Genomic DNA, 25361 nt, shown 5'->3' on the forward strand with positions numbered 1-25361 from the left:
TGGACCGCAGTCATGCCTTACGCATCCATGCACGAAATCCAACTAATCTCGAGCGGGAAACTACGTGTTACTAAACATAAAAATAAATGTACGAAGTTAATTTCAATTAACTTCGTACATCGCAACACATTGTGCTACGTCACGCACAATTTCACAACATTATAAACATATAACTTCACAAAAAAAGTACAAACATAACAAACAAACTTTTACAATAACATACCTTCTCAATCGTTCTCCACCAATCACTAATCACAAATATCCCTAACGAGAACAAAATTAATAGCATTAGTACGAATTTACATTAATACATTTAAACTAACGACAAAAAATACATACCTAATAAACGTACAGAATTCACAGCAGAGCAGCAGCAGGGAGGGAGAGTGAGAGAGAGGCAGAATGCAATTTTTGCATTCTGCCTCTGCAATGGCAGATACAAATATGAAGAAGAAGGACTTTGCGCGACGAATAAGGGAAATTCGTCGCGCGAAACGCCGTCGCGAAAACCCACTTTTTCGTCGCACAAAACAACATTTCCGTCGCGCAATCACGTGTCGACATCTGCTTTTTTGCGCGACGAACAAAATTATTCGTCGCACAAAATTCCGTCGCGCGTATACAATCCGGCGTCGCGCAAAGTTTACCTTTCGTCGCGCGAATAAAACTGTTTCGTCGCACAAGAACTATTAAACTTACGCGACGACGACACTTCCGTCGTGCAAAAACCCACCTGCATATTGGCGCCCAAAATAAGTTTCCCTCGTTTTCTTACGTGACGGTTAATTTTTTCGTCGCGCTAAGTTGTCTTTTGAGACGAAAACTCTCGTCGGAAAGATTTTTTTACCGCCATAATAGGAGCCAATTTTCTGTCCATCTTTGCGCGACGAATACTGGAATTGTCGCGCAATATAGTCATGCGCGACGATCTATTTCGTCGCGCAATAGTTTGGCGCCAATAACATAGACTTTGCCACCTTTGCGCGACGAAATTATTTAACGTCGCGCATAGACTCTTTCCTCGACGAAATTATTTGTCGCGCTAGTTAGCTGTTGTATGCGTGACGGAATATTTTTTTCGTCGCAACAGTGCTTCTTGCGCGACGAAATTTTCTACGTCGCGCAAACTTCCGTCGCGCAAATATGAAATCGTAGTAGTGATTCTTCTCCATGGGATGTATATCGCTTGGTGGTTGGTTGGGTTGGGGGAGCCAACATTTGAGCAGTTCTTGTATTTGTACTCGGTTTCGAAGCAGCAGAGGAATTTTGGCTGGGTACAAGCCAATTGCCGAAAGGCGAAGGAGAGGGGCTACTTTATTAGTCACAAGCCAACTACGCAAAAGTCCTAGAGGAATAGGTGGTGCATGGTGTATGGTGACTGGGAGTGTCCGCCAGGGAAGAGCGTTATCCAACACATTCCTACCCACTTCCAGTCTATAGTTCCTTGGCCCCATCCCTTAAGATTGTTTGATGTTTGATTGTGTTTTGTTTTTGCTCTCATTCTTGGTTCTCTATTTTGCCTGTGCCAGTGTAAATGGCTAAGTAGTATCTAACCTTTGGTGCAGGTTCAGTGAAGTGGGGGCGTATCTCTAAGGAGCAGGAAGACGAGGTTGAGTGGGTGAGGGCACAGCTATCAGAGACCGAGTGTGAGTGCGGGAACCTAGTCACTCAGAAGAATCTGTTGGAGTCTGGACTCCTGCAAGGAAGTAAGTACCTGGGTCACATTTATTGGTTATCTTCTGAGCCTTTTGTGGTTGTGACTAACGTAGTTGTTTTGTTCGTTTTGTTTTGTTTTGATAGTGGCGGGTATTATAAGAGGGAGCACGAAGGTGGCAGTGGATATTGATGATGCCGAGATGCAGAAGCGACTAAGGGAGTCTCGGGCCAAGAAGGCAGAGAAGGGTATTGGGAAGCGCCCTAGAGATGATGATGAGGGCCAGGTTGCTGACAGGCTGGGAAAGAGGAAAGCCTTGGAGGAAGCTCATCAGCATGTGATGGGGGCGGGGTCGAGACTTCTACCCTTTGATCTACAGGCGCTGCCGAAGCTCCCCTTTGGCATGGAGGACATTTTTGCTGAAGGGGTGGAGAAGGTGGACTTCGGTAGGCAACGTCAGTAGAAGAAGGAGGTGAACTTAGCCTTACACCGGCAAGAGGTGCCCTTGGTTAACGTCTTCCTGGAAGGCGTGAAGAGTGACCCCGAGGCTCTGGCCAGAACCCCATCCTCTTCTTACATAGATCGGGCCCAGAAGACGATCCTCACCTCCACTTATGTGAGTTGTGGCTTTGTTTATGAATTTGTTCGGATCATTATTGTTTGGGCTGACTGATGTTGTTTTGTTTTGCAGACCTTTGGAGAGATGTATGCCAGCATGGCCAAGGCAGATAAAGAGATCCAGAGGCGTGATGAGATGGCCAAGAGCAAGATGGCGGAGGCGCAGGAGGCTATCCAAGAGAAGAACACCCTGTTGTTGCAAAAGGCGGCTCTAGCCAAGGAGGTGGAGGAGCTGAAGAGGTCGAAGGCCGAGGAGGTAGCTGCTACTCGACTCGAAGCAGTCGAGTCGTTTCGAACTTCAGAGGACCTGAGGAGTTACATTATGGATCGACTAGTTGATAAGCAGCTTCGCTGGGAGAATAGGCTGGTTAGGTTCAACCCCTCGGTCGAGATTAACTTTGATACCAGTGGCGAGCCTCCTGGACCGAGTCCCACTGCTGATGCCACTGTCCCCACGCCAGAGGCGGAGCCGGCCACTGGGAATGCCCCTTCCACTGAGTCTTGAAGGCGTTGCCTTCTTTATGTATTCCAGCTGTTTAAAAACACTTTGTATGAACATTTTACCTTGCGCGGAGCAAGGTTATTTTGATTTGCTTATGATATGAGACTTGTTGTTATGTGATATCAGTTGTGCTAGTAAAATGATAATCATGTGAGTGGATATGAATTAGCCGGAGTCAGGCGTTTCATTTAAATAGGTGCCGAAAGGCAGAAGGTACAAGAGTTCTAGGGTCTAGATATGTTTACTTCTACGGTATAGTCAATGCTCAAGACCAAAGTATTGTCCTAGGGTCTAGATATGTTTACTTGTAGTAGTACTTGAGGTGATCAGCGTTCCAGGGATGAGGCAGCGTCTTGCCTGTGGGATCGCGAAGCTGATAAGTGCCGGGGCGGCAGATTTTGATAATCTCATAAGGACCCTCCCATGTAGGGCCGAGGGTACCTTCGGTAGGATTTTTGGTAGCCAAGGAAACCTTGCGCATGACCCAGTCCCCCATTTTGAAAGCACGGGGCTTGACTCGGGAGTCGTAGTATTTGGCGATGCGTTGTTTGTACGCGACATTGCGCATGCTGGATTGGTCACGGAGCTCGTCAATGAAGTCGAGGTTTAGGGCTAACTGCTCGTCATTGGCCTTGGCATCGTAAGTGGAGGTTCGGTATGTGGGCTGGCCAATTTCTACAGGTGCCACGGCTTCGGTACCAAATGATAGAGAGAACGGCGTTTCACCGGTGGAGGTACGGAAGGTGGTGCGGTAGGACCAGAGGACTTCCGGAAGTAGTTCTGGCCAGCAGCCCTTGGCTTTGTCAAGTTTTGTTTTGGGTCTTCTTGATAATTTTGTTCACGGCTTCGACCTGGCCATTGGACTGAGGATGGGCTGGGGAGGCGAAGCACAGACGAATCTTGAGGTTAGAACAAAATTGTTTGAATTTGGCATTGTCAAATTGCCGGCCATTGTCTGTGACGATGGAGTTGGGGATGCCGAAGCGACATACGATACTTTGCCACACAAAGGTTTCGATGCGGGCTGCAGTGATGGTGGCTAAGGCTTCGGCTTCAGCCCATTTGGTGAAGTAGTCTACGGCTACAACTGCATATTTGACTTGGCCCTTGCCCTCTGGCATCGGCCCAATGAGATCCAGTCCCCATTGGGCAAATGGCCAAGGACTGACCATGGCTGTCAATGGTTCTATCGGGAGTTGTGGAATGTTAGCAAATCTCTGACACTTGTCGCATTTCTGGGTGAAGGCCTGGGCGTCAGTGTGGAGTGAAGGCCAGAAGTATCCTTGGCGAATTGCCTTATGAGCCAGTTAGCGTGCGCCCGAGTGGTTGCCGCAGATGCCTTCATGGATTTCTCGAAGGACATAATGACCCTCCTCTGGAGTCAGACATCGGAGGTAAGGAAGGCTGAAACCCCGCTTGTATAGGGAGCCGTTAATGATCAGGTATTGGGCAGAGCGATAGCGAACGCGTCGTGCCTCGGTAGAATTAGCCGGTAGTGTTTGGTTCTGCAAAAATTGAAGGATGGGGTCCATCCATGTAGGGCTGTGATCAATGGTACAGATAAGTGGGGCTTGTGTGCTGGGCTAGTCCAAGAATTCGATGTGAATGTGGCGACCTATGCCCTGCTCCAAGGCTGATGCCAATCTGGTCAATGCATCAGCATGGCTGTTCTCAGAGCATGGCACTTGGTTTATAGAATGGACGTGGAAGATTACGAGCAAGTGCCGGGCGTGCTGGAGGTAAGCCATCATAGAGGCATCCTTGGCCGTGAAGTCCTGGTTGACTTGATGGACAACGAGCTGTGAGTCGCTGAATATCTGAATTTGTTTGGCATCCATCTCTTTGGCTAGTCGAAGACCAGCTAAGAGTGCTTCATATTCGGCCTCATTGTTGGAGGCTTGGAATTTGAAGCGGAGGGCGTACTCGAGGGCAACCTTGTCTGGGGAGATGAGAACGAGGCCGGCCCCACACCCCTGGGCATTAGAAGAGCCATCCACAAATAAAGTCCATAGGGGCTGGGTCAGGTCGAAAGTGCCTTTGCTGGCGGTGTGGTCTTGGCTCGGAGGGAGATTGGGTTCGATTACGAGCTGGGTAGCTGCTGAAGCTTGGGGCTCCGTGAATTCGCATAAGAAGGCCTGCCCCCTTGTAGCCGGGCGGGGTTTGTAGTGAATATCAAACTCGCCAAGTTCAATGGCCCACTTAACCAGCCTCCCAGAAGTTTCTGGTTTCTGCAACACTTGTCGGAGCGGTTGGTTGGTTAAGACATGGATGGTGTGAGCTTGGAAATATGGTCGGAGGCGTCTGGGCGAGACGACCAGGGCGAACGCCAATTTTTCGATGTCTGGGTACCGAACTTCGGCATCCTGCAATACTTTACTAACATAATGCACTGGGTGCTTTCCGCGTTATCTTTGATCGGATGAGCACAGAGCTAACTGCCGAAACTGAGACGGAGAGATAAATCACGAGGATGTCTCCGTGCTCAGGGGTTGACAATAAATGGGCCTGGCCCATATACTCCTTGAGCTCGCTGAAAGCCGTGTCGCATTCAGCAGTCCAGGTGATACTTCGCTTGCTGCCCTTGAGTGCCTTGAAGAATAGGGCGCAGCGGTCAGTGGCCTTGGAGATAAATCTGGTCAGGGCTGCGACACGCCCTGTAAGGCTTTGGATATCCTTGACCGTCTTAGGTATTGTCATATCTAAGATGGCCTGGATCTTTTCTGGATTGGCCTCAATACCCCTCTGGCTGATCATGAAGCCAAGGAATTTGCCGGAAGCCACCCCGAATGCACATTTGGTGGGGTTGAGCCTCATTTTATACTGCTTCAAGATGGTGAACATGGCAGAGATGTTAGGGATGTGTTTGTCAGCTGTGCAACTCTTGACTAGCATGTCATTAACGTATACTTCCATGGTGTTGCCAATCAGTGGGGTGCAGAGGTGGTTCACCAGACGCTGATAAGTAGCCCCGGTGTTCTTGAGGCTGAAGGGCATCACCTTATAGTAGTAGAGGCCACGATCACTAATGAAAGAGGTGTGGGCCTGATCTTCGGGGTGCATGAAGATCTGGTTGTAACCTGAGCAAGCATCCATGAAGCTAAGGAGGGCGTGGCCAGCTGTGGTGTCGACCAGCTGGTCAATGCCGGGTAGGGGGAAGCTATCCTTCGGGCAGGCCCGATTAAGGTTGGTGTAATCTACACACATGCGCCAGCCCTTTCTTGGTTTACGGACCATCACGACATTAGCCAACCATGTAGGATAGTCAACCTCCCTGATGAATCCGATACTACTCAACCGATCCACCTCCGCCCTCATGGCCTCATAACGTTCGGGGTCGTAAGCGCGACGCTTCTGTTGGACGGGTCGGACGACAAGATTGACGCTGAGCCTATGGGATATGGTGTCTGGTGATATGCCGGACATGTCATTGTAGGAACATGCGAAGACTTCGAAGTTGAGGCGGAGGAAGGCGATGAGGTCAGAGCGAAGCTCTTGCGAGACGGAGGTACCGATCTGGACTTGCCGATCCGAGATGTCATCATGAAGAGTAACCAGCTCTAGGTCTTCCACAAGTTCAGCCTGCTGTGTGATAGATTCCTCCCTTGGGTCCTCAAGTCCTTCTGTGCCAGCTTGAGGAGGGCGAGAGCCTTGGTTACTGCGAGGGCCTCACTCTATGTTGGCGATTGGTGGATTTGACTGCTGAAGCATAGCAGCTTCGAGTGCCGAGTTGGTCGCCGCGCACCGTGCCTGTGCCATTAGGCGTAGGGAACTTCAGTAGCAGCATATGTGTGGAAATAAAAGCCCTTATTTGGGCCAAGGCGGGGCGGCCAAGGATGACGTTGTAGGCTGTGGGACAATCAACGATAAGGAAGGGGGTAGTGATCGTCTCCCGCTGGGGTGCGGCCCCAATTGATATAGGGAGATGAATGCTGCCAATGGGCTGGACCACATCACCCGAGAAGCTCACAAGGGGTGTGATGCTTCGGTCAAGTAAGTGAGACGGGACCTGGAGCTCATTGAAGGCATCAGCAAACATCACACTGACCGAGCTGCCATGTCCACCAAGATACGCCCAACGTCGAAGTTAGAAATGTCAGCACGGATAATGAGTGGATCATCATGGGGGAGGATAACACCACGCTCCTCCTCCTCGCAGAAGGTAATAGGGGCCCAGCCCGACTTTTGGGTCTTCGGCAAGCGTCCCTGCTCGGTGCTGAAGACCTGGTGCGCATAGGTGGAGCGGACATAATGTTTGATGGAGTTGTTGGAGGTGCCAGCCAGGGTAGGACCACCACTGATGGTGGAGATCATGTTGATCTGTCGTTGGTGAGGGTTAGGCGGGGGTGGTAGGTTGTGCACATAGTTGTCCAGCTTTCCCTCACGGATGAGCCCTTAAATTATGTTGCGCAACACAACACAAGATTCGGTGTCATGGCCTCTGAATTGATGAAAGCAGCAGAAGACACCCGTGTTTAGCATAGGCTTGCCGGATAGTCTCCGGGGGGTAGCTTAGGGATGATAGGGGCTTCAAGCACCAGGACGTTCTCATAGGTGGTGTTGAGGGTGGTAAAAACCTCGAACTTGGGCCTGGGTGTGAAGGGAAGTGGGGCCCGACCACTTGTCTTGGGAAGGTTGCCTCCACTAGATTGGTGGTGGTTACCATGTCTGCTACGTTTGTTATTGCTGAAGGGATACTGGTAGCTATCCTTCCGTTTTGGTTGTTGGGTACCCTGGGTACTCGGGGAAGGGGTAGAATGCTGAGGTAGGGCTGAAGCAGGTACTGAAGCAGGTGGAGGATCGGCGAAAGTGTTACGCGCCAGGTTGGCTGGGCCACGCTTGGAATTGAAGTATTCAGCCTTGGCATGGACTGCTGCCTGCTTCATTAGCTCTGTATATGTGTTCCAACTGTTGCTATGAACTAGGTAGCAAAAGTTGGACTCGCGGAGGCCATTCTTAAAAGCCCAGAAGGCAGCACGATCGTCAGTCTCTGGGCAACGAGAGTATTCGTGGCTGAACCTGGCTGCATAGTCATGGAGGGGTTCGTCCTCAGCTTGCCGAAGCATATACAAGTCGTCGACGGAGTATAGGCGATCAGTCTAGATAATAAAATGATCCAGGAAGGTCTGCTTGAGACTGTCGAACGAGTTGATGGTGCAGGGGTGGAGTCTATAGAACCAGTTTAAGGCCGCGCCGCTAAGGATGGAAGGGAAGAGGAGGCACATGCCTTCGTCAGTGTGGCCTTTGCACCCAAGGGCAGACTGGAAGGAGTTGATATGGGTGAGAGGGTCCTTCGTGCCAGTGTAGAACGTAATGCGGAGCGGCTGGATATCTTTCTCCTGGTGGTAGTGAATGATACGTTTAGTAAAAGGCCCCGGTCGTGGTTTTGCCCAGAGGGGTTGATGGCTGCGATGTTGTTCGCTCTCTAGACGCCGAACCTTTTCGAAGAGAAGCCTCATGGTCGGGTCGGCATGAGGAAGAGTTTCGGGTGCGAAAGGCCTGGGGGTTGGGTAGATAGGGGCGGGGGAATGTTCCCAATCTTCCAACGCCTAGGTGTGGTAAGTTGGCCAGGCTTCTGAATTATAAAATTCCCAACTATCTGAGTCCCCGACGCCCTCCTCGTCGGATAAGAGGGCAGGGCCCAGTGAGGGGCCCAGGTGTGTCACCGGTGGGTCTTTGAGGTTAACAGGGATAGGGATCGGCCCTGGTTGACGGTCCGAGATACTGTCCTTGCAATCTCTATAGATCCTGACTGGTTCATGGGGCCGGTCTTTCAGTGGGGGAATGCAAAGGAGTCGCGACTGGGTTAGCTCCGGATGAAGGTGGCCTTTACCCTTGCGTAGCCTAGATTGGGCTGGGGCACTATGGCTGGAATGTACTGGCTGGTTTGGCAAGGTATGCCCAACATTCTGGGTGAGATCTTGTTGGGCATCCTGGGTGTGAGTCCTCTCCCAGTTCCGCTTTAAAGCACGATAGTCATGCTCTAGCTCAACATTCCTGCAATGAAGATGCTCGTATTTCTCTGACATTTTAGTAATACTGTCGCGGAGGTGCTCCACTTCTGCCTAGAGAGTGGCATCTCCCAAAGATTTCTTTCGGGAAGTACCTTCACGGGGGGTATGTTGCTGGGTATCGCGGCTATCCTCTGTCGGCACAGCAGAGTGTGGGGTGAGGAAGAGGTGAAAGGGCATGATGGCTGAAGGAGCCAGCTTGGCTGATAGAGAAAGAGGGGATTCTAGTGTTGATTTCCCACAGACGGTGCCAAACTGTTGATACTCAAAATGGCCCGACCAATACTGAGTCCAACTTAGTGATGAGGTATGTGGAGTCTTCAGCAGGGAAGAGAGCTGAGGCCCTTGGTGAAATAGGCTAGAGGGGGACCTGCAGAAGACAAAATGGGAGAAGCAATCGTTAAGCTTCGGACACCGGTGTGGTGCCGGCCGAAAGCTCTCCGATGCCTAAGTCAGCTACAAGTGGTAACTTTGGCAGAGTAATAGTAAAAGTGAGAAAGTAGTTATCCTTTTTACTTGGGTACTGTTCCCTATTTATAGGGAGGTGAAAGTAGGAAGTTTGCACAAAGTTTCAATGTGAGACTTTGTGCAAGTCGTCGTGGTAGCGACACGTGTCCTGGAGATTAGGTTTGGCAATTGGGAGCTTCAGCAGGTGTCTGGCACCTCGGAAGTGTGTCTTCCTTCGGCAGGGAAGAAGGCGTGGCTGCCTTGGTGCTAGTCGCTTTGATGCTGGGTCTACTCGGTTCACTATGGTGTAAACACTCATATTGGTCATGCCTCCGTTTCTAGTTCCTCTTCTATTTTTCACATGTCTAATGTGTTCCATGTCCCTAAACTCACTACTAATTTGATGTCCGTGCATCAGCTTGGTAAGGAGAACAATTGCTCTATGATATTTGATCATTTTGGGTTTTCTATACAAGACAAGGTCACCAAACATGTGCTGCTCACAGGGAGGAGTCATAGTGGTCTCTATCCGATTCCTGGTGTGGCTGCTTCTTTCTCACCTCCTAATAAAGCTGCTGATCATGAAGTGGCTTATCTTGGACAACAGGTCAAGTTCTCCTTGTGGCATAGTAGGTTAGGTCATCCTACTAATGAAGTGGTTCATAGTATGCTTAAGTCTGCTAGCTTACCTCCCATAGTAGATTCTCACCCTCACATTTGCCAATATTGTTTGAGTGGTAAAATGCATAGTTTACCATTTCCTACTCATCATAATAAAGCTGTAACTCCCTTTCATCGGATTCGTAGCGATGTATGGGGACCATCCCCTTATAAATCTTTTCAAAGATATCGACATATTGTTACTTTCATTGATGAGTTTACTGGTTTCTCTTGGATCTATCCAATGTTTGCAAAATCAGAGGTGTTCACTCATTTTATGAAGTTTTATGCTTTTGTGGTGAATCAATTCTCCGTAGTTATCAAGTACTTTCAGAGTGATGGGGGTGGTGAATATGTTAGCAATTGATTTCATGAGTTTATTAGTCCCAAAGGCATCGTGCATCAGTTTTCTTGTCCTTACAAACCTCAACATAATGGTTTAGCCGTGAGGAAGAACATACATCTAGTTGAGACTGCAATTACTTTATTGTCAGAGGCTTCTCTTCCTCAACACTTTTGGTTTCATGCTATGTCTCACTCTATATATCTTATCAATCGCATGCCTAGCAAAGTTCTTGATCACAAGTCTCCTTATTTTCGGTTATTTCCTCAACACCCAGATATTCAGCATTTACGGATTTTTGGTACTGCTATGTATCCCTGTCTCAGATCCATCAATCAGAGCAAGCTTCAGGCTCGAACTACATTATGTGTTTTCCTAGGCCACCTCATGGGATATAACGGCATTCTTTGTTTCAATATGTCTACTGCCAAGTTGCTTGTGTCTCGAGATGTTGTTCAGGATGAAAGTATGTTTCCTTTTAAACAAGGCGTCCCTGTTTTAGGTTTATCTTCATCTTCGGTTGCATCAACCTCTAGTGCGCCCATCTTTGTTGTTTTACCTATACTGTCTCGTGCAGATGTTCCTCCTCCATTGTCTGCTCTTCCAGTCACTCCTCCTGTTCCTATTGCCTCTGTGTCTTCTTCCTCAGGCCCAAGCACATCACAATTCTCTTCTCCATCTGCTGTTCATGATCAAGAGCCAAGTCCCACTATTCTGCCAGTTCTTACTAATCAACAATTGGATGTGTTGTTTCCTAGTCTTAGTTCCTCTAGTGTTTCAGATATCTCTCCTATTAATCACCATTCTATGCAAACCAGATCAAAGTCTGGTGTCACTAAAAGAAAAGATTTTACAGATGATGAGTGTTATCACACTAGTTTACTTGCTCTGCCTGAACTGGATGAACCATCTAGTTACATAGTTGCTCGATATTCTCTTGAGTGGGTCACTGCTATGCAAGAGGAAATCTCAGCTTTGAATACCTAGGGTACTTGGACACTGGTTCCTCCTCCTCCTCCTGGTGTGAATATAGTAGGTAGCAAGTGGATTTACAAGGTGAAAAGAAATTCCTATGGAAGTGTGTCTGGGTACAAAGTTTGGCTAGTGGCTCAAGGCTTTAGTCAAACTCAGGGATTCAATTATTCAGAAACCTTCAACCCTGTTGTTCGACATACGACTGTACGACTTATTCTTAGTTTAGCTGCTATGCATCGTTGGCAGTTAAGACAATTGGATGTAAAGAACGCATTTTTACATGGGGATCTTGAGGAAGAAGTCTATATGAAGCAGTCTCCATGTTTCGAGGATTCCACTCATCCTCAATATGTTTGCAAGTTACGCAAATCTCTTTGTGGCTTAAAGCAAGCCCCTAGGGAATGGAATGCCAAATTCACAGGATACCTACCTGCCATTGGTTTCAAAGCTTCTCAGTCTGATCCCAGCCTGTTTGTTAAGAAAGAAAGTTCTGAAATAGTTATTCTTTCGTTATACGTGTTTGGGCCTAAATTTGGCACACCAAAGAAATCCAGAAACAGGCCCATGGTGAAGTTACTTGCCCAGCCCAAGAAAAACCAAAAATGGAAGTTGTCATTAAGGCTTCAATGATCAGCCCACAATTTTTGTTGGGCTCAAACCCAAGAGATTAAAAACATGCCCACGTGGCTACCTCAGCTTTGAAAAGTCAACATTTTCAACTAGAGTTTTTATATGGGAAGAGACATCTCTGAAACACTGCCATACAGAAGATCAAAAGCCCATTTGTATTCAGAGATTTTGCTCCAAAGCAATACACCATCTTCCAAAGATTTCACAGGTCACGCTTTTTAAAACAAGAAACAGGGAGTTGTTCAGAAAATATAAGAGAAAAACCAAAACGCCATAAAATCAGCTCACACAGACGGCGGCGTTGAAATAGAAAGCTGCCACCCAGGAAACCAGGGAAGGGATTGCTATAGGAGGTGACTACTGAGAGCCTATCTGCCATAATTGATAAAAATCTTTCCTGCTTTACATTTTGGGAGATCTTTTTGCCGCCCATTATTAAAATTAAAACCACCTCCAAAAGAAGGTCTCTTATAAAAGCAAGAATAAGCAAGAAAGAAAGGACACTCAATTCATCAATCAAAAAAAAACAACAACAAGAAAACAGTCAAAAGCTCACTTGGATTCCAAGAAAAACCAGCTTTAGATCAAAATCCCAAAGTTTAGACTTAGAAAATAAGTCTTCTAAAACGAGATCTCTCGTTACAAATTTGGTTCAGCAAAAGCCAAGACAAGCAGAGTTTGAGTTTTCACAGACGTGGAGACCTCAGCGAACTCATGAAGAGTCCTGCCCAAGCAGAACAACTCTCGTATTGTAATCCCTAGCTCATCAGACCATCGAGAACAGCCACTTCTGTCCCCTTCAAACTGAAGAAGCTGCAGTTCTGCCCACTCAAAAGGCCTCACGAAGCGTGAAGAAAACATAAAGCTCTGCCAAAATCGAACTTTGGTATCGATTTATAGGTCAGCCTAGCATTTGAAGTAACAAAGCAGTACGGACCGACCCAGGCGCGTCCAGTCCAGCCCACACTAGAACCTTCCATCCAAGCAGAAACGGAGTTCCGGCCATCTTTTAACCCTCCTAGAGTCAATATGCATATTTATTGTTTTGTAAAAGGCAGTTCTGCCTGAAACAGCCCAACTTCTATGAAATATTTCTGGCCAGAACAGCCATTTGATACTGAGATAAATTGTGAAAGTCCTCACCAGTCTGAGGCAAGAAAAGAACTTACTTGGGAGATATTCCTCACCCAAATTCACAATCGTTTGTTTTAGAAGTCACTAACTTGGGGCGCAAGTTATCTATTCTAAAAAGAAGTCTGCTAGGATTTACATTGCTAGCAGTGGCACACTCGCACACCAAAGAAAGCTGACTTGTTGACCAGTACATGGTCTCCAAGCCAGTGGGGAACTTCGCCCTTCCATCACAGGAGTAAACGCGAAAACGGGTGAACAATACGTGGATGATATTATCCTTACGGGTTCCAGTACAAGCCTTATTCAAACTACAATTGAGGAGTTAAGTTCTGTATTTGAAATGAAAGACATGGGGCAGTTAACATATTTCTTGGGCTTACAGATCTCATATCTGAGTACAGGTTCAATTTTTGTTAGCCAGCAGAAGTATGCAAAGGAACTACTAGCAAAGGTTGGTATGACAACTTGTAAAGCTTGTTCCACACCTTGTAAGCGTTATACACAAGTGCTTCAGACTGAAGGTGAACCATTGAAAGATCCATCTTTATATCGTAGCATTGTTGGCGCTCTTCAGTATCTGACTTTTACAAGGCCAGACTTAGCATATTCTGTAATACCGTTTGCCAGTATATGACAAATCCTTCTGAGACTCATTTCTTGTTGGTTAAACGCATCCTGAGGTATATACAAGGTACTATGGAGTATGGTGTTACCTTCTCTCCTGGTGATATGCACCTTCATGCTTACAGTAATGCAGACTGGGCAGGAGATCCATCTACACGCAGATCTACAACTGGCTTTGTAGTTTTCATTGGTTCAAATCTAGTGTCTTGGCAATCTAAGAAGCAAGGGTCTGTTTCCCGGAGCTCTACAGAAGCCGAGTATAGGGCTCTTGCCAATACAGCTGCCGATATTGCTTGGGTTCGACAAGTATTGGCTGATTTACATGAGTATCTTCCTGAGCCTCCATTATTGTTCTGTGACAACCTTTCTGCCTTAGCTCTCAGTTCAAATCCTGTGCAACATTCTCGGATAAAACATTTGGATATAGACTTTCATTTTATTAGAGAACGAGTTCAAAGCAGGGATATCATGGTGCAGTACATTCCTACTGAAGAGAAAATTGCAGACGTCTTTACCAAGGGTTTACATGGCCCTGTGTTTGTTAAACATTGTATCAATCTCAGACTGGGTATCCCGGCTGAGATTGAGGGGGGATGTTTACCAAAATAAGAATTAGTTAGCTTAGCTTCTAGAATTGGTTAGCTATCTGTTATTAGCCAAGTCACGTGGGTCTATCACGTATAGCTCACAGCTGTACTAGCTGTAATATTCATGTGAGTTAGTTACAGAGCCTACTTAGATATTAAGCACAACTCTATTGTATAAAAGCCTGAGCGGCTACATATCTCTACTATTCTTCTTAATAACATTTCTGAGTTTACTCCTCTGGTTTTTCTCTCAAGTATTCTTCTGTTCTTCTCTCTAATTTCTATAATGTTAGCAGTATACCCTCAGAATTCGGATCATTGCTTGATCTTGAATATATTGACTTGTCAACAAACAAATTGAATGAATCAATTCCAAGCATTGTAGGAGATTTGTTCAGATTACACTACTTGAATTTGAGTAACAAGAAGTTGGTTCAAGCAATTCCATTGGAGTTGCAGAAGTTAGTTCAATTGACTGACCTCGATTTAAGTCATAACTCACTCGAAGGTATGATACCATCGGAAATCAGAAGCATGCAGAGTTTGTTGACGTTCAATTTTCCCACAACAATCTTTCAGGTTTCATACCAAAAAATTTCCAAGACATGCGCGGCTTGTTGTACGTTGACATATCCTACAATCAATTGGAAGGTCCCCTTCCCAATAACAGTGCATTGCGAGAAGCTCCGCCAGAAGCATTAAAAGGGAATAAAGGATTGTGGGGCAAAGTTGGAGCTCTGCTGCCACCCTGCAATGAACATGGCTCAAAAAAGCACCGAAAACGGGTATTTGGAATCACATTCTCCCTTCTAGCAGTATTTGTACTTCTATTTGATTTCTTTACAATTGTCTTTATAGTGCAAAGAAGGAAGAAGCACAAGGATAAAGATGAAAACCACAAGCATGAAGAAATTTCCTTTTAGTTCTAAATTTTAATGGGAAATCATAAGGGCAACAGAAGATTTTGATTCAACACATTGGATTGGGAAGGGGAGACATGGAAGCGTTTACAGAGAAAATTTGTCATCTGCCAATGTAGTTGCTGTGAAGAAACTCCGTATGTTACAGAACAACCTTTAGAATCTTCAAAAGGAATGCTTAAATGAAATAAGGGCAGTGTCTGAGATAAGACACCGAAACATTATGAAGCTTTATGGTTTCTATTCACATCGACTACACTCATTCTTGGTGTATAAGTATCTTGAAAGGGGAAGCTTGGCCTCATTGTTGGGCAAAGATGATGAAGCTAAAGAGTTGGGGTGGAGCAAAATGGTGAATATTGTGAAAGGTGTAGCTCATGCCTTGTCGTGCATGCACCACGATTGCTTGCCGCCAATTGTGCATCGTGACATATCAAGCAACAACATTTTGCTAGATTCTGAATATGAGGCCTGTGTTTCTGACTTTGGCATTGCCAAGTTTTTAAACCTGGACTCAGCCAATTGTACTGCCGTTACAGGCACATATGGCTATGTGGCGCCAGGTAATGTTTTGACCACTGAAATCTCTGTTTTTTGTACTTGGTGTGTATGATTTATGCATGATACAATTTCTTGTGTGAGCTGTTTCTAAATAGAGCTTGCATATACAATGGAAGTGACCGAGAAGTGCGATGTTCATAGCTTTGGAGTTGTCACACTGGAAATAATTATGGGAAGACATCCAGGAGATGTTTTCTCTTCTATATCATCCGAGGCGTCATCGTCATCGTCATCGTCATTTGCATCACCTGCCCCAGAAATGCCAATTTCGGATGTTTTGGACCAACGCATCTCCCCATCCACAAAACAAGAAGCGGAGGAGGTGGTGTCTCTTGTGAAGATAGCATTTGCATCCTTAAACCCCAGTCCGCAGTGTCATCCAATGATGAAGAAATTTTCTCAGCTCCTCTCATCAACTCAGAGGCTGCATTTGTCAAAGCCATTGCATATGAAAACATTTGGTGAATTGCTTGCTCTTGATGGTTTCACTACCTGATTAGGATATGTGCTGCCTTCTCTGTATTTCACTTCATTTGTGTCTGCCTTGTTCTAATGCTTCTTAGATATTTGTACTTGTAAATGTTGATTAAAAGAAGAAAGGTCAGTAGTGACCAAATGTATAATGGTCACAAATAGGGTCTACATTTTTTTCTTCTTTTCTACATCATGAATTGAAGAATTAGGTGGTGATAATGTAGATAAAGGATGTATGCTTGTAGCAAATGAGTTAGTGGAAATGAAGTTGAGTTCCGATGCAGCAGTTATCCTCGACTTCATCAAGGTTAGCTTATAACTCTCCTCTTTTGAAAGCCATTTTTGTTTGAACCTAAGAGAGATTTATGAAAGTGAAGAATGAAAAATAAATAAGGATATGTAGCAGGTTTTGCAGCATTAGGTTCCAATCCACACTGTCGTTTTTTTTTTCTTTGCTTTGATAGTGCCATGCATTTTTAGTATCAGATAGTTCATAGGATTAGGTCCTAACATCACACTTGAGTAACTAATCCATGCTCTGTATGGTACTTTGAGTACCTTATCTGAGCATGACACAAAAATAAGATGATCCTGTTTAATAACTGATATTTGTTTTTACTCTAGTCCAACCCTCGGGACCGACCGACTCTTGCATTCAGCTCGGACCCAGTCCGAGCCTTAGAAATTCACTAAAAATTCATCCTAAACTCCAAAAAATTCAGCAAAAAATGCTACGGACTCTGTATTGTAACATGCATTTTCATGTTATAACCTCAAATTCACAATTTGACCCCAAGAAAATTTCATTTTCAAGTTTCACATAAAACTGAAAACTGAAAACAATTATCAAACAACTTATAAACAATTTCCAATTCATCTTTTATTTGAAAATTAAAAACAATTACCAAATGAGTTTCATATTTATAATTTTTTTACAAATAAAAATTGAAAGCTAAAATGGTTATCAAACGGGCCTTAAGAATATCACAAATGTTAAATCAAAATTTGGAATAGGAAATTGGAGTAAAATGTATACAACTATCATTACTTTGAAGGGTTCAGGGTTTAAAACAATTCAAGATTTGAGGCTAATCACTTGTGGAATGCTCATGAAATCAGGTCATATAAGCCACAAGTTTAGTTCGTAATAAATTCATCAGGGACTAAACCTGGATAAAAGTGCAGATTATGACACAAACAGTGCATGAAAGTCAAAGTACTTGAATAAAAATTTAGAATGCCACAAATGTTATCAAAATTTGGAAATATTTTTTATCATCACTTTAACTCAAGGTGTATCCTAACCACTATTCTCAACACTTGACATGTATCCATGGGCATAACCATAGTTAACTCTTTGATTTGCATTTGTGGAACCATGATTATACCGATAGAAACATTTCAAGTGTTGAGAAGTGTAGTGATGATACATCTTGAGTTAAAGTGGGAAGCAAAAATGCACCCATCAAAATTTAGGAAATGGGACTAAAATGTATACAACTATCATTACTTTGAAACTTATTCTTGATGATTTAGGTCAGAAAGAAAGTAGAAGAAGAAAGATGGAAATGAATGGCGTGGATGAAATTACATTGACGAGTTATTCCTCTTCAGATTTGTTGGGGACAGCTGGAGTGGATTAATTTTTCCAGTAAAACAAAGCAAGAAACATGTTTTGTTTGAATTGTTCTAGTCGTGATAGGGCTACACTATTTCCTCCGTCTGGCTAGGGCACATGTTAATCATGCTTTGAGAAAATGCAAAAGTTGCAATTCCAACTTTAAAGAAAAGGGACAAAGACTTTCAATGTGAAAACACCAAAGCGGTACTTCGAAATGTTTTTCCTTGTGAGAGGGAAAGAAAAAATGAAACAATAATTTCATTGTCCAATGCCATGGTTTAACGTTTTGTATGTATTTTCTTTGGCTTTGTGAGAGAGATGTGAAAAAAGTCTTCCCAAATCGTCTTCCAATTAAAAAAAATGAAAAAAAAAATGGAATGACCTTTCCAAGTCTTGAACTTTGAAGACATTTTGATTTTATTGTGGAAAAGAGAATAGGCCACATAATAAAATCATAAGACTTGGATTTTATAACATATTATTATGCTCTTTAGCAGATCTACACAAACAATAACCTTATAATACAAGTAAGGAAACTCCTCTTGGCCTAGGTTCTTTTACTTCCTCAGAGTCGCGTATGGGTATTTTTTGTACTTCTTGGGATTTAATAATAACGACACAAATTAAATTAAAAGGGGATTAAACTAAGTAACAAGAAAGTAAGTGAAAAATAAGATCGAAGAACTTAAAGTAAGAATGAAACAAGAACAATATGAACAACAAAGACGATAAAATAAATAAATCTGAAATCAAATTAAACTTAAAGTAAATTTGATAACAAAAAGTAAAGCAATAAGCTTGAATCTTAAAATAACGTAACGAAAAATGCAAGAAATTAAAGTTACACTAACAAAAGCGAAGAACCGATCCAGTCTACTTGATTAGAAAATAAAAACTTTGTCTAGGGATAGAAAAGTGAATGACAAAAGTAAGTTTTTGTGTNCTGATGTTGGGGTCCCCTTTGAGTTGATTAAGGTATAAGCCAATGTGCCAACCATAAGCGATCAAAGAAGAGCTATATGTATGTATGCCCAGAAAAAGTTTACTGGTCGATGACCTAGATTTTATGTTTGGTAAGTAGTAATGCACGTATTCACTTCTTCTAAATTTAAAACATTAGGGAACTTTTATTAATAGGGTTAAACTTGAATTTAAATGTGTGTTTTTTTAAAAAAAAAATATCGTTGGGTGAACTTGAATATTTACAGGGTTTAATAAAACAACTATAAATATATAATAGAACCGATATATATATATATATATATATATATATTTTACACACCTAATAACCGATTTTTGAAAGAAAAAAAATCTAAAGAAATAGCTTTCATTCAATTACAAAGCAAGCAAGCTAAGAACACTTCCACCAATTTGTCATGGCAAAGGGCAAGTGCAAGGCAAGTGCTGTTACTATTTATGTGAATAGTGGCAGCCCTTGCAAAAGGCAAGATGTGTTTCTATCCATTACCATGGCAAATGGCAAATACTATTCACTTTAACTTATTTTTATTTTTTATATTTAAAACATTAATTTGGATAAGATTTTCGGTTGCCACGTGTCATTTTTTATTTATAAAATTCTCATGTCATATTTCGGATAAATTTTCAGATTAAATTTTCAAATAAGATTTTAAGCTGCCATGTGTCCATATTTATTAAAAAATTCACATCTCAAATTTCAAGCTAATCACTTCTGGAATGCTCATGAAATCAGGTCATATAAGCCATAAGTTAGCTCATAATAAATCCATCAAGGACTAAACCTGGATAAAAGTGCATATTATGACACAAACATATTATGACACAAACAGTGCGTGAAAGTCAAAGCACTTGAATCAAAATTTGCAATGTCACAAATGTTAACAAAATTTGGAAATATTTTTGCTTATCACTTTAACTCGAGGTGTATCCTAAGCACTATTCTCAACACTTGACATGGGCATAACCATAGTTGACTCTTTGATTTGTATTTTTGGAACCATAATTATACCCATAGACCCATGTCAAGTGTTGAAAAGTGTAGTAATGATACACCTTGAGTTAAAATGATGAGCAAAAATGCACCCATCAAAATTTAGGAAATGGGACTGAAATGTATACAACTATCATTACTTTGAAACTTATTCTTGATGATTTAGGTCAGAAAGAAAGTAGAAAAAAAGGATGGAAACGAATGGCATGGATGAAATTACATTGACGAGTTATTCCTCTTCAGATTTGTTGGGGATAGCTGGAGTGGATTAATTTTTCCAGTAAAGCAAAGCAAGAAACATGTTTTTTTTGAATTGTTCTAGTCGTGACAGGACTATACTATTTCCTCTGTCTGGCTAAGGCACATGTTAATCATGCTTTGAGAAAATGCAAAAGTTGCAATTCCAACTTTAAAGAAAAGGGACAAAGACTTTCAGTGTGAAAACCCCAAACCGTTTGTTACTTAGAAATGTTTTTCCTTGTCGGAAAGAAAAAATGAAAACAATAATTTCATTGTCCCTTGCCACCATGGTGACATTCACGTGTGAATTTGAGGTCCAAGAATCAGTTCTCTGCATACCCATAAGAAAACCACGGGTTCTCACACAACTGAATCAAGAGCATAAGGAATACGCTCTCAAAGACTTTTCAATGCTCAACTACTGAACCCCAAAGACTAACCCACACTATATATAAGTAGTAAGGCACGGCCCATACCACACAAACAATAACCATGACATCTTTAACTTCCGCTAAACTATGCTTCCTGCCTCATTGCCTTGTCATCTTGTTGTATGTTTCATCACCAAATTGGGTTGCTTTTCCTTCTGCTACTTCTACTTCTGATACTGAAGCAAAGGCTCTTCTCAAATGGAAAGCCAGCTTATTTCAAAATCAAGCCCTCAATAACCTCACCTGGTACGACCCTCCCACTCATAATATTAATGCCACCAATTCTTCCAACAGCAATCCAAAACCAAGAACAAGCCCAAACCAAGAACAAGCCCATGCACTTGGACTGGTGTTTCATGCAACTCAGCTGGAAGTGTCAGAAAGATAGACCTTTCCACTTGTGGTATACAAGGTACGCTACATGAATTTTCATTCTTGTCCTTCCCTAATCTTGAATATCTTGACCTCCATATAAACGAACTATTTGATACCATCCCACCTCAAATCAGTAACCTCTCCAAACTCTACAATCTTGATCTCTCGAACAATCAGTTTTCTGGGAGAATCCCACCAGAAATCAGTCTGTTGAGAAATCTTACCTATCTCTATCTCTATGGTAATAAACTTTCTGGTTTGATTCCCAAGGAGATAGGGAACTTGAAATCTCTTGTACAACTACAATTTCTCGATAACAATTTAACTGGTCTCATCCCTCCAAATATTGGTAACTTAATAAAGCTACACACTTTGTACTTGCAAAACAATCAACTTTCTGGTTTGATTCCCAAGGAGATATGTAACTTGAAATATCTTGTAATCCTTGATTTGAGCACTAATCAACTCAACGATTCAATTCCAACCTCATTTGCTAACTTGAGCAACTTGGAGACCTTATCCCTAAGCAATAACCAACTTTTTGGTTTGATTCCCAAGGAGATAGGGAACTTGAAATCTCTTGTATTCCTAGATTTGAGCATTAACCAACTCAAAGATTCAATTCCAACTTCATTTGCTAACTTGAGCAACTTGGAGACCTTATCCCTAAGCGATAACCAACTTTCTGGTTTGATTCCCAAGGAGATAGGGAACTTGAAATCTCTTGTATTCCTAGATTTGAGCATTAATCAACTCAAAGATTCAATTCCAACTTCATTTGCTAACTTGAGACACTTGGACTACTTATGCCTACGCGAGAACCAACTTTCCGGCTCCATTCCCCAAGAGTTAGAGAATCTCAAGAATTTGACTAGTTTGCAGTTGAGTAGAAACCAATTTTCTGGTTATCTGCCCCAAAATATTTTCCAAGGTGGAAAACTCACATACTTTGTGGCAGGCAAAAACTATTTGACTGGTCCAATCCCCAAAAGCTTGAAAAACTGCACGAGCTTAGTCAGAGTCCGTCTTGAACATAACCAATTTACAAGCAATATAACTGAAGAGTTTGGTGTCTATCCAAATCTTGATTTTATAGATGTAAGCCATAACAACTTGTACGGAGAAATCTCACACAATTGGCAAAAATGCCCAAAGTTGACAACCCTACTACTTGCGGGAAACAACCTTACTGGGAGCATCCCACCTGAGATAGGCAATGCAACCCAAATTCATGAGCTAGATCTCTCTTCAAATCATTTAGTTGGGTTGATCCCAAAAGAATTCGGGAGGTTGTCTTTGTTGGTCAAGTTGATGTTGAATGGAAATCAACTTTTGGGTCGTATACCGTTGGAATTCGGATCATTGAATGATCTTGAATATCTTGACTTGTCAACAAACAAATTGAATGAGTCAATTCCCAGCATTCTAGTTGACTTGTTCAGATTGCACTACTTGAATTTGAGCAACAACAAGTTTTCTCAAGCAATTCCATTTAAGTTGGGGAAGTTAGTTCAATTGAATGACTTGGATTTAAGTCATAACTCACTTGAAGGTAAGATACCATCAGAAATGGGTAGTATGCAGAGTTTGGGGACACTTGATCTTTCCCACAACAATCTTTCGGGTTCCATACCATCAAGTTTCGAAGAGATGCACGGCTTGTCGTACGTTGACATATCCTACAATCACTTGGAAGGTCCCCTTCCTAACATCAGTGCATTTCGAGAAGCTCTGCCAGAAAGATTGAAAGGGAACAAAGGATTGTGTGGTAAAGTTGGAGTTCTGCTGCCAGCCTGCAATGCACATCCATATGGCTCAAAAAAGGACCACAAGTTAATATTCTCTCTTCTAGCGGTATTTGTACTTGTTTTTGCTTTCTTTGCAATTATCTTTGTAATAGTGCAAAGAAAGAAGAAGCATCACGATACTAAACAAAATCACATGCATGGAGAAATTTCCTTTTCAGTTTTAAATTTTGATGGAAAATCAATGTATGAGGAAATCATAAGGGCAACAGAAGATTTTGATTCCACATATTGCATTGGGAAGGGAGGACATGGAAGCGTCTACATAGTGAATTTGTCATCTGGAGACGTAGTGGCCGTGAAGAAACTTCATCTACTATGGGATGGCGAGACAGAATTTCAGAAGGAGTTCTTGAATGAAGTAAGGGCACTTAGTGAGATAAGACATCGGAATATTGTCAAGCTCTATGGTTTCTGCACACATAAACGACACTCATTTTTGGTGTATGAGTATCTTGAAAGAGGTAGCTTGGCCGCAATGTTGAGCAAAGATGAAGAAGCTACAGAGTTGGGGTGGAGTAAAAGGGTGAATATTGTTAAAGGCTTAGCTCATGCCTTGTCTTACATGCACCACGATTGCTTGCCACCGATTGTACATCGTGACATCTCAAGCAAGAACATTTTGTTGGATTCTGAATATGAGGCCTGTGTTTCAGACTTTGGCACTGCTAAGTTTTTAAATCCAGACTCAACTAATTGGACTACCGCTGCAGGCACATATGGTTACATGGCACCAGGTAATATTGTGATTCCCTGTTCTCTGTATTTAGCACTTTTAAGCTTTTGTTTTTATACCAATGCTTCATTTTTATCATTAGGAGCGGTAACATAAACACATTGGATTTCTTTGATTTAGAAAATAAAACTATTAGATATTTTTTATGTGAATGATGATGGAAAATTTTCTTATTTAATTCTTTTTTTTCTTCACCGTCCAGCTTCTATTAAGCTATCTTTTTTAGTTCTGAAAAAGAACCAAATTTCCTCGAATTTGTAGGTTGTGTTTCAATCAATTATTAATTTGATTGGGAAATTGTGACTTCCTCACTTCCTTTTTCTGCAAAGCAATGTTTTGAACACTTCAATCTGAGTCTCTTATTATACGTGTGCACAATTGATGCATGATACAATTTCTTCTATGTGCTTTTTCTGAGCAGAGCTTGCATATACAATGGAAGTGAACGAAAAGTCCGATGTTTATAGCTTTGGAGTTGTCACACTGGAAATAATTATGGGAAGCCATCCAGGAGATGTTTTATCATCTTTATCATCCGGGGCATCATCTTCGTCCTCATCTGCATCACCTGCCCCTGAAATGCCAATTTCGAAAGTTCTGGACCAGCGCATCTCCCCACCCACAAAACAAGAAGCAGGGGAGGTGGTCTCTCTGGTGAAGATCGCATTTGCATCCTTGAATCCCAGTTCGCAGTGTCGTCCAACAATGAAGAAAGTTTCTCAGCTCCTGTCATCAACGCAGAGGCTGCATTTGTCAAAGCCATTACATATGACAACATGTGGTGAATTGCTTGCTCTTGATGGTTTCACTGCCTGATCAGGACATGTGCTGCTTTTCATTGGAGTCTGCCTTATTCTAATTCTTCTTAGATGTTTGGATTATTGTAATCTATTAGTATTTAGAAATATTTTTCGTAATGTATGAATGTATCAATTTGCCAACTAAAAGATTATGAATATGTTGCTATTAGCCCAACCCTGTCAAGCATTCCGTTAAAACTTCACTTGCAGTGCTCTTTTTTAATGTACAGAATAGTGATTCCTCAACAAAAATTTTAAATTTAAAAAAAAAATAGTGGACGTATACTCAAAATACAACTAAATCATAAATTAGAGGCCGGATAAAGTGATGATTCAACATTTTCTTTGGAGGCACACATATTGAGACACGACACAAAATTCAAGTGGCATCAGTTTGAGTTTCTTTTCTTCTTTTTTTAAATACTTTTAAACTTGATTCAAGTTTAGTTTTAAAAAAAAAAAAAAAAAAAAACTTCTTTTAAACTTGATTACGTAAAATGAATGGCGTAACTCCTTTTTCTTTCTTCTTTTGTTCTTGATAGTCCAAAATCAAAATGGCATGGAAAATGAAATTTGGCATTTGTTTCAGTCTCTGGAACCTGGACTCAACTAATTGGGAAGTCCTCTCTCTTGCTGTGATGATAATACGTTGGCATAAATAATGTCAATCCACAATCTCGTCAAACAATGAAACAAGTCTCTCAACACGGGTTTTTATTATAGGTCAGGGGCGGATCCACAGAGGAGCAAGGGTGGTCAATTGACCCCTGCAACCTTTGAAATCCTCCATTAGAGCCGCCCAAATTGACCCTCGCAAGGTGCTCGATGAAATGCCCCAATGGGGCAAACTCTTGTGCTGCTGTGTAGCTGTGGAGAGCTTGCGCGCTATTCTTCAAAACGACGTCGTTTCACTTATACTTCTTTTTTTTTAATAACACCTGGTCGTTTTGGCACAAGTTAAAAAAAAAAACAAAACAAAACAGCAGCACAGCAGCACAGCAGCACAGCAGCCCGATACCCATCAGTTTCAAAACCCATTTCTTCTTCTCAATATCAAAGCTTTTGACAAACAAAAGCTACTTCGTTTTGCTGAATTTTATCCTCAAGATTTTAATTCCCGAGATCTCTTGGCACTTGAAGATCAACTTGAGATTTATATTACTCATATGCGTACGATGACTGATTTTTCTCAATTGAAAGGGATTGGTAGCCTTGCAAGAAAAATGGTGGAGAAAGGGTTGCAT

General features: G+C 42.6%; 2 protein-coding genes across 2 annotated transcripts; both read left to right on the forward strand.

The window, feature by feature from the left end:
* The first annotated feature begins 13667 nt into the window (after positions 1-13667).
* Positions 13668-16159, forward strand: LOC117634031 (MDIS1-interacting receptor like kinase 2-like). Its single transcript, XM_034367932.1, has 5 exons — positions 13668-14131; positions 14479-14690; positions 14762-14967; positions 15275-15665; positions 15759-16159. Exons 1-5 carry the CDS (start codon positions 13668-13670, stop codon positions 16157-16159), a joined length of 1674 nt encoding a protein of 557 aa, XP_034223823.1.
* A 4303-nt stretch (positions 16160-20462) lies between these two features.
* Positions 20463-24133, forward strand: LOC117634034 (MDIS1-interacting receptor like kinase 2-like). The gene is made up of 3 exons (XM_034367935.1): positions 20463-20588; positions 20696-23318; positions 23739-24133. The coding sequence occupies exons 1-3, from the start codon at positions 20463-20465 to the stop codon at positions 24131-24133; spliced, it is 3144 nt and encodes a 1047-aa protein (XP_034223826.1).
* Positions 24134-25361: the final 1228 nt, after the last annotated feature.

The sequence above is a fragment of the Prunus dulcis genome, chromosome 7 (genome assembly GCF_902201215.1).
Source record: "Prunus dulcis chromosome 7, ALMONDv2, whole genome shotgun sequence".
In the NCBI taxonomy this organism is placed as follows: Eukaryota; Viridiplantae; Streptophyta; class Magnoliopsida; order Rosales; family Rosaceae; genus Prunus; species Prunus dulcis.